General features: G+C 34.4%; 1 protein-coding gene across 3 annotated transcripts; it reads left to right on the top strand.

The window, feature by feature from the left end:
- Positions 1-932: 932 nt before the first annotated feature.
- LOC130802718 (uncharacterized) lies at positions 933-7283 on the top strand. Of its 3 annotated transcripts, XM_057666759.1 has the most exons (8): positions 933-1132; positions 1762-2376; positions 2470-3633; positions 3716-3770; positions 4358-4506; positions 4592-4678; positions 5929-6057; positions 6281-7269. In XM_057666759.1, the coding sequence occupies exons 1-8, from the start codon at positions 1064-1066 to the stop codon at positions 6380-6382; spliced, it is 2370 nt and encodes a 789-aa protein (XP_057522742.1). In that variant the 5' UTR covers positions 933-1063; the 3' UTR covers positions 6383-7269. The 3 variants fall into 3 exon arrangements, with proteins under 3 accessions (XP_057522742.1, XP_057522739.1, XP_057522740.1); XM_057666756.1 differs by having other exon boundaries at positions 1762-3633; positions 6281-7272; XM_057666757.1 differs by having other exon boundaries at positions 966-1132; positions 1762-3633; positions 6286-7283.
- Positions 7284-9922: the final 2639 nt, after the last annotated feature.

The raw sequence follows: 9922 nt of genomic DNA, 5'->3' as shown, positions 1-9922 counted from the left end.
TCTTTTTCGATTTCACCATCATTTGATTATTATATCAATCCTTAACTCTGTATAACAGAAGATTATCATTTGAACATTATTATGTTTATATAAGATATTTCAAAATATTACCTTCAATTTCGACTGTATCTCTTCGTAATTTATGAAAAGTCATTTCTATGTCGAATTCATTCATCAAATCCTTCATTGAAGAGATTTATGGAGTTTTACAATTGAAATGTCGATGTTCTTGATAGTTTCTTGAAGATTTACAGAGAATTGTGAAGAATTAATTTGCAAATCTTTTTGATTTTCTTTTCTAATTGTCGTGTTGAAGTTTTTGGCGGGTTTAAAATCATTTTTGTAAATTAGATTTTTAAGATAGTTCTATTTTCTTTTTTCCTTTTTTTATAACTATAAAAGGAATTATGCTTGGGAGGAAGCGTCCAAGACCGGTTCTTTCTTTATTGTGTTCCCTCTCGGTTCTCAAAAATATCACACAAATTATTGTGAAAGAAAATTTCTTCGAGAGATGCATTAGATACATGGGCTAAATAACCTAATTAATACAAATGAAAGAGAAAATAAGGATGTAGATTTCTTATTTTGAGTCCGTGTCTTTGAGAGACAATCTCTCACTAGAATAGCTGAAAATCATACAATACTATAAAAGGATCGAAAAATTCAACATGACAATTTTTATATAGATTTGCATTAATAATTATTTTAATTATTAAAGGTAAGTTTTAAAAAATATTTTACTAGATCAATCCATACAATAGTATAAAAGATTAAGAAAATTACAAATGATAATTTTATAGAACTTTATCAAATAAAATTATTTTTATAGGTTAAAATGTAATTATAAGACATTTAAATCATGTTCTATATAATATGCAATTGCATATTTCTTTAAAATTTTTGTTCGTATGTATTTCGATACTAGTTTGTATATTGTATGATTATATAAGCAAACTCCAGCAATACAGTAGTATCGGCATTTTTTCTTTCCCTTTCAACATTTTTCGTTTTTCAACCTCTCAGCGAAAGCTTCCAATAAAGCACAGAAAAGTGAGAAAAGAAAATGGGGGCTCTTGCTCTTCCGACTCCATGGATTCCTCAAGATGACCTCTTACTTAAGAATGCTATTGAGGTGCTTTTTATTTTTTTTTATTTTTTTATTGTTAATGATTAATAGAATTTACACTCCAACCATCAGTTAACCTAAAGCCTTTGCCTTCAGCTATAGCTGAACTCATCATATGTTATACTCCATATCCTAACAGATTTCACCTACTTTGCTCATAATTGATTTTCTTTCTATAAAAATTTAATAATTTATTCATTTTTCCGTTCTTGATTGATTTAATTTAATTAATTGAAATTTTTTTGTGCTGCTTCTTACTTTTCTAATTAAAGTGAGTTTCGAATTGTTTGGTTCTTCAGTTTCATTGTTTTCTTTAAAGGTTAAATTTTGTTTCGATTTTGATAGATTTGTATGGTTTTTGAATAATTTTTGTCATCACAAAGAATTGATTACTAGAGGATTGAGAGTTCATAGTTATTAGAATTTGTGATTAGGATTAAGGTTTTAAGTAAGATTCTTTCAAATTAGAACGCTTCGTAGAGTTCATAATTATTAGAATTTGTGATTAGGATTAAGGTTTTAAGTAAGATTCTTTCAAATTAGAACGCTTCGTATTTAGGTGTTATGTTATGTTTCTGATTTAGGGTTGTGTTATTTTATTGTTAATGTGAATATTGTGTTATCTACTATATCAGGCTGGTGCGTCCTTGGAATCACTAGCCAAGGGTGCGGTGCAGTTTTCCCGCCGATTTACTATAAAGGAGTTGCAAGATAGATGGCTTGCTCTTCTTTATGATCCTATTATATCAATGCGAGCCGCTGAGCAAATGGTAGAGTTAGAACGTTCAGCGTCTAATCTTGTGACAAAATCTAATAGAGTGGACCATTCTAAAGGAAGTAAAAATAGGAATGGGAAGAGGAATGCGGACAGTGTGCGTAACTGTTACTATGCTATGAGGAAAAGAATATGTAATGATCCTCTTAACCAGGGTGATTTAATTTTTCTCGTTGCACCTGGGGATAATTGTTTTATGGGAGGTGGGGCTGAAGTTCATGACCCTGATAACATGCTTGGAGATTCGATTGCTAGCCACTATGGGATTGAGGATTCTGAATTTGAAGATCTCAGTCGTGTTTTCCCTCAAGTTATGAGGGATGGTTCTCAGCCATGTGTTGGTGAATTTCCCATTGAGCAACGTAATACACATGAAGATCATGTGGACTGGAACACAACGCCAGCGAATAATATGGATAAGAAAAAATTTCCGCGTCATAGTATGCTTGAAGGAAGTGGTATTCAAGCAAATCAGGTGTGTATTAGTAAATATATATGTTCTGGTTTTGAAGGAAACAAAATCCTCAGTCCATATTCTGATTACAAAACTAAATTTCAACATTTGCAGTATACATCTGCACAGCCTGCGATCCCTGATTGGAAAACAACGGAGGGTATATCAATGGCTGAAATGCCCAATAATATTAGCATTAAGGGGGAAAGTGGACAAACAGGAGACGCCTTCGTCCCGCCAGATGATGGGGATGTTGCAGGAGCATCTGAATATGATGTTATGCACACGGAGTCTGAGATGAACAGTCAAATTCCATGTGACGACGAAAAAAATTCAACTTGTCCTGAGGGCTTCTTTGCGGAGTTGTCTGATTTGAATTTTACAATTGAAGACGACATGCTTGTTATGGATGGTGTGAAGGGTGGTGTTCTTGATAAGGCATATCTTGATAGTCTTAGTTCACTTCTGTTGGACTCCCCTAATCATGGTATGGATGAAAAATTGCCCAATGTAGTTGAAGCAAATGAGCCAGCTGCTTCAGAAGTATGTAGTGCTATTCTGAGCAACATTACTCAAAAGGAACCAAATGACTCTCACTTATGTGATATTACTTTCCAAAACAGTTCAGACATTCAATTACCAACATCTACATGTGTCAACTCTGAGTTTCCAGAAATTCATAATAGTGGAATCTGCTGCACATTGAACACTGAGGATCCAGAAATCCCATCTAATGATGATATTGTTTTTCCGAGTAAGCAGCGATCAGGATCTAGCAACAGAAGAACTCAGAGTGAGGCTAATAACGCATTGTCTTATAGTAAGGTTAACACAGGCTCTCAACCCAGTGTAAAAGGTCCTAGCACAACGAAGAGAGAACAGAAGCGGTTTGGAGAATCACATCTAGCTAATCAGATACGAGTTCCAGATGACAGTAGAGTTAAATTTGAGACACTCAGAGATGAATCACTTAATAGCCCCATGGTTTCTGGTAATGGTACTGGAGGTCCACGTCAAAATAGTTTGGCAGTTATAAAGAAAGAACCTTCAGAATTTTCATTGTCTAGACAGCCTAGCTGTGCTGCAGCTAAGAAACCAGGTCTAATTACTGATTTAAGTCACTTACAAATTGCTGTTGGAGGAACTAGTCAGGAAGCACTGGGTTCTTTGGAATGTATGGCTGAAGAACCTGGTGTAGACCCGTTACTATCCAACCCTGACCAGCAATCGTCTGAGAGTGATTCTGACATTCCTTATTTTTCTGACGTTGAATCGATGGTACCATTGAAAATTCTGTTAGTACTACTATTGCAAAATTTATTAGTTATTGCTTCCTCTCATCTATTGCTTCTTTGTGCAGATACTTGATATGGACTTGGGTCCAGAAGATCAGGATTCTTTCTGGAATAGAGAAGGTACCATTCATTTTCTGCAGTCTTTAGCTTCTGCGGTCATTGTTTTCCCTTTAACTCAACTAGTAGAGTTAACCACAACTTTATGTATATCTGTTGGTGTTTATCTGTTGTGTATGTCCTTATTTGTCTTACCAGATATTATTCATTGTTGAGTTTGTAACGTGGACTGTGCATCTTTATTATTAGAGTTTGCATTGGCCTTTTAGGGCTTCTTCACATATATCTTGAGTATATGACAAAAGCTTCAAGACTCTTTTTGCTGCTGTCCTTTATTGAGTTTCATTTTTTGGTGGTTGTGTTAGCATTCAAACACATAATTTTTGGGTTACATGGTTTTTTCATTTGATAATAATGCACATTTAGTAATATAATTGTGCACATTCTGTTGAAATAGTGCAGTCTAATAGCAATTAGTGACCTGAACATGTATCATATCTGGGTAGTAGCACCCCTCCGCTCCACCTTCCCCAAATTAAAATGCCTCACGCTTGAAATTTGTGAAGACAACTTTTTCTTTACTGCATTGCCAAGAGCCATGTGTACTTTAATACCACATCCGGTTTTGAATATTTTTCTTCCTATTTTAGTTGCCAAATATCAAACGGAGTATGTGAAGAGGACAATCATAAGATTGGAGCAAAATGCTTATTCAAGTATGCAGAGATCCATAGCATCACATGGTGCATATGCAATTTTATATGGTCGACATTCAAAGCACTATATTAAGAAACCTGAGGTAATTTTATATGCTCAATTTCCAGTTCATATTCTTTTAATTGTATCATGTTGGCCTCGGTTACCTTAGAGTCTACTTGGATTAGGTGTTGCTAGGACGAGCAACTAATGATTATCCTGTTGATATTGACTTGGGAAGAGAAGGACGTGCAAATAAGATATCAAGGCGGCAGGTAAGGGTTTTGGTACTGCTTGTTACATCAGAGACTATATCCTCTTAAATGAAGTTTTAAAATCATCTGTCTTATTAGCTGTTTTCTACCTTTCATATCTAATGCTACCAGTTCTTTTCTGAGCCTAGTTTAATCAATGGTGGCACTTAAGCTTTGACCTGTAATGGCTTAAAAGTGATTATACAGGGGACTTGTAATGGACCTGTGCTGTGGACTGGTTTAAGAATTAAATTGTATTGATTGACAGTTATAGATAATGTGTTTGCCTTAAAAATATGATGTGCTCGAAAAAGATATGAAACCGTTATCCAAATGACATCGTGAACACTTGTAACAATAATGCCTAGTTTGTCAAGGAAGGATTTTTGTAAAATGTGAACTGGCTAGCAGTGTATTCTCTACATTATCAGACTCCGTCTATTAAATATGATTGTGTGTATTTTGGAGCAGACTGTATGAACAAGATGATATTTTCGTTCTTTTCAAAATACTTGACCCACAAATACATTTATACATCGACAATTAAGGGGTCAGTGAGAGTTTCCATGATAGCATTGTAATTATTTTGCATGTATAGTGACGTTGTTGGATACCCATGGTCTCCAACCATTATTGGTAAAGAGTGTAGTTTCAGTCCTTGAAAAAATTGTTTTAGAGGTTGAGGATACTGGTAAGGTCTATTGCTGTAGTTGCAATTTTCACGGAGCATTGGAAAGCTGTTTGTGGCAGTGAGCTTGTTCAGTTGACTTATCTAATCACCGCTTAATATTAGTACGTTTTTGTTCTCTTGAGTTTGCCAATATGTGAAAAAATTCACTTGGGGAAGTTTATGGCAGAAATTCAATGGGATGGAGGGAATAGTTTCAATTGGCTGGCCTAAATACTAGTGGGGCTTGGTAACAATTATTAGCCGTTCGCTAAATTTTGGGATGAGCTATCATTCAAAGTTCAAAAGGCCATTAGTCAAGGAGTAAAGCTGCTCCCACTAACTTTTCCATTCTTAGCTCGTCTGACAATGGAAAAGTCGTTTAACAAACATATTTTCCGGCTGTTTGAAACTGAGGATGTTGGCTAAAAGTTTACCTAATGGTGAACTTTGTACTTGCCTAATCCTTTAGGCCTCAGCACCTGTTTTCACATAGGGAATCCTTCCTGATCAAACATATGTTGTTTTTGTATTACCTACTTTTCATGAATGAATTTCTTCACTCCAATTTCTTCATGATTGTGGACTATATATTTCGATTCAGGCAATACTGAAGATGGATAAGGATGGAGCTTTTAACCTAAAGAACACTGGGAAGTGTTCCATATATGTGAACAGCAAGGAAATCTTCCCAGAACAAAGTCTTGTTCTGCAGTCAAATTGCTTGATTGAGGTATATAACTATGCACCACATAAATTGTGCTCTTCGTCTATGCATTATAAGTTTATAACATGGTTATTCCATTACCTTAATATTTGCCGTGTCTAAACCTTCTTTTATGTCTTACTTTCAAATTCAATCCTTAAACATATGTCCAGTCATTAGCTGAGTTCGTTGTGCTACAAAGTGTTGAAAAATTGCCAATTGATTACTAATTTTGGATTTGTGTGTGAAGATTAGGGGAATGCCGTTTATATTTGAGAAAAATCAAGCTCGCATTGAGCATTATCTTGATAATGCTGCTCATAAACTTGAAGACAAGAGGCTCAACACTTGAGAAGCTGGACAATCATCAACCTATCAGAGGGGCTTTGTTCTACTGCACTTTCTTGGTTTACTTTTTCAGATCCAAGTGTATCTATTCTGCTGACTCTTTAGGATTAGGTTGCTTCAAGGTGTAGGCTTGAAAATTGCATGTTTAAATGTTAATAGTAAGATATAAAATAAAATTTATTGTCTCCATTCTATACGTTGATTTCGTAACTTTGCGATTGTTGCTGCCCTGTGGAAAGATTCGATGCCCAGTTTGAAGACTGAGACTTGGTTTGAGTTAGCTTCTAAACTCAAGCACTGAATTTTTTTGTTTAGGCTTCAGATATAAAACAAGTACCTAAGAAAGCGTAGCTTCACTCCTATCCTTATCATTAAATCCTTCTGTCATTTCTATTAAGTGTAGTTTGGGTGAGTCATTGCTATTATGTTTTGGTTTAGCGGGTGAAGGATTTATTTAAATTAAACTAGAGGTTGATAAACTATGAAACCTGGTTGGGATACTCTCTTTGGATTAGTGAGTGATGTAGGCTTACAAGTGGGTTGTCTGGGTGAGTTCAATAATATAACGTGAGTACTACCTTTTGTCCATACTTGATCTCTTTGGCAACTTTTTCTCTGAATCTCTTTTAAACCTGATTCATTTTTGTTGGTTCAGTCTCATGGAATTTGTTTTGCCTTTTGTTGATTCAATCAAGCGCAGTCACTTAAAAAAGGCCGAAATACTTTGGTAAACTTCCTTCTCAGGGCTCATTTAAAACTTGTATTCATTAGATGCAATAATATGAATTTGATGTTTTAAGTATCATTAATGTTTTAAAATTGATTTTGAAGCTTGTTATTGAAATTGTGCACCTTACATACAAAAAGTCCTTGCCTCGCCCTTGCCTTGCGCCTTGTGCCTTTGTAAAAGGACCTTTTGTACCTCGGTATGCCTAGCGCTTCTTAAATGTAAGCTTCTTTACATGGTATTACCAACTCACTTTCCTTCCCTATTTCCGTCATCTGTGTCTGAATGTGGAACATAAGTTTGAAAGGAGAAATGCTTCCAAACTTTTTATATATGCAATAACTTGTAGCCTTAGATCTTTGCTACAGTGAACTGATAGACTCACTCAATCACAGTAAATATTTTAGCACTTTTCACTTAAGCTACTCGATCTCCCTTTATTAATTTTCTGTTGTCGAATTCTTGAGTGGTGGAGGGAAAAGATGAAGAAAAAATGTTGGCTGTTAGCCTGTTATTCTCAACTATAATGAGTTAACAGGTTTAATTAGATGATAGCCTTGGGGTGAATACCCAACCAAATTGAATCAGGTTAAACCTGTTTCTTTTGCCAATAGATACCGGATTCGTATTTTCGGATATTCAGATAGTAAATATTTCACTTTCTTTAATTAAGCTTATTTTGATTGGATATTCAAAAGCTTATTTAATTAACATTAAATTAGTTATGCAATGCCGAGAATTGTAACTATTAGTATATATTCAAAAATATAAACAAAGTTTTTTTTTAGATTATATATATATATATATATATATATATATATATATATATATATATATATATATATATATATATATATATATATATATATATATATATATATATATATAATGGAATATCCATTTTGTAAATAGCCCGATCCGGATTTGGCATTAGATTTATAACTAGATATACGGTTTGAATTATCCGATTTTTTTACAAAATCGGATATAATATCTGATTTTTAAAATTAGATATCAGATATTTTTGAACCCCTTACTATTAATAATTATTTTTTAAAAGATTTTAACCTTAACGTTTAGTTTTTTCTTTTAAACAACCTAAAATAGGTTGGCTGTCCAAAAGGTTATACAACAAGGTCAAACAATGACCTGTTCGTTCAAACGGTTGGAATGAAATAAATTGGGAGTTCAAACGTTTAAAAGTTGGCATGCATTAATTGTGTGAAAGTGAAAAAAATAAGACATTTGAACAAATTAATTCCCAAAATAAGCTTCGTGAAAACTTATTTCCCAAAATAAGCGTCCGTACATCCAGACCAGAGTTTTGGATAAGTCGCTGTTAGTAACAGCGAAAGAAGGAAAAAAAAATTTAAATTGCCTTAGTCGCTGTTAGTAACAGCGACTTAAGGAGTTGACCAGTCAACTCCTTCAGTCGCTGTTACTAACAGCGACTTAGGTCCTTTAATTTTTTTTTTTACGAAGTAAAGTAGCCGTTGTTAATTAGAAAAATAGCCGTTAGGAACTTAAAAATAGCCGTTGTAATGATATTCTATAAATAGCTCCTTCATTTCCCATACTTCATTATATCAATTCTACATCATTTTTCTTCTCTTAATTTCTAAAGGTAACATTATGTATTATGTTAGTTTTACTTTTAATTTTTAAATGTTAATATAATTTTTGAAAGTTCATTTACGTTACTATATTATATGTATTATGTAGATGTGAAATGAGCATTGTATTGAAGAGCTTTGTGATTGTGGTTATGAAGTTGAGATTAATACAGATTGGAGCGACTTTGATCCAGGGCGTGAATTTGTTGCTTGCCCTTTCTACTTGGTTGACGGATTAGGATGCACATACTTTAGATGGATTGCTCCGGAGGGTACTAAATGGCAGAGAGACTTAATAATACGGCTTGAAAAGGAAAAAAAGAGCTCAAAGATGAGGTATTTTATCTAAAGAGACAAATGGATGATATGGAAAGAAGAGACTGAAAGGATTATGAGAAAGTTTAAGAGGCCTTGTTAGTTAGCGACGGTAGTTTAACTAAACTAATGAAGTATGTAATTTGATATGAATTTGTTGAACATGATTGCAATTGTGTTGAATGTCCGATAGCAACATCCCTATTTGAATATGATTGGTTGTTTGTTTTTGATCAAATTCATACTACATTCTTGGCGGAATGATTCATCGCCGAAAAGTCTGAGTACTTAACATCAAGGCAACGATAATAAACGTTTGCTAATACGATTAAAATATATACATGTACACATATATTACAAAGTATACATAAAAGTCAATATGTTACAAATTCTGAATATGTACAAGTGTTGAATATATACAAAATGTCACTAATCTTCAAAATGTACAAAAACTATTGTAATGCTAATCCTCCTCCTGTACCCTGTCTAATTGTGACGGTTTACGACGCCTCCTACGATAGTAAGATGCAGTCGCATGAAGCTCGGGTAGGGGAGGGGATTGATAGTGTGATGATGTGGCACCCTGTGAGGACCCGGCACCGTAGTCCGGGCACGTTAAGTCAACCTCCTTAAGATGAACGTCGGCATGATGAGGAGATGAACCGCACTCGTACATAGTGGTGTCGGGCGCAGTCAATTCCGGAATGAATTGTTTACTTATGTTATTTATTTGTTTGATAATCTTTAACGTTTATATAATCAAATACAGGTACTGTTTACCTTGACGTGCAAGTTCTAGTGTTGTGACCGTCACTACCACACCGTCGATAAGCGTTGCGTCTCCGCGATCCTTCGTCCATTTCGTTCGTGATCCTCTTGGACTCAGGTC

This window comes from Amaranthus tricolor, chromosome 16, assembly GCF_026212465.1.
Source record: "Amaranthus tricolor cultivar Red isolate AtriRed21 chromosome 16, ASM2621246v1, whole genome shotgun sequence".
In the NCBI taxonomy this organism is placed as follows: Eukaryota; Viridiplantae; Streptophyta; class Magnoliopsida; order Caryophyllales; family Amaranthaceae; genus Amaranthus; species Amaranthus tricolor.
This window is presented reverse-complemented; position numbering and strand designations above follow the sequence as displayed.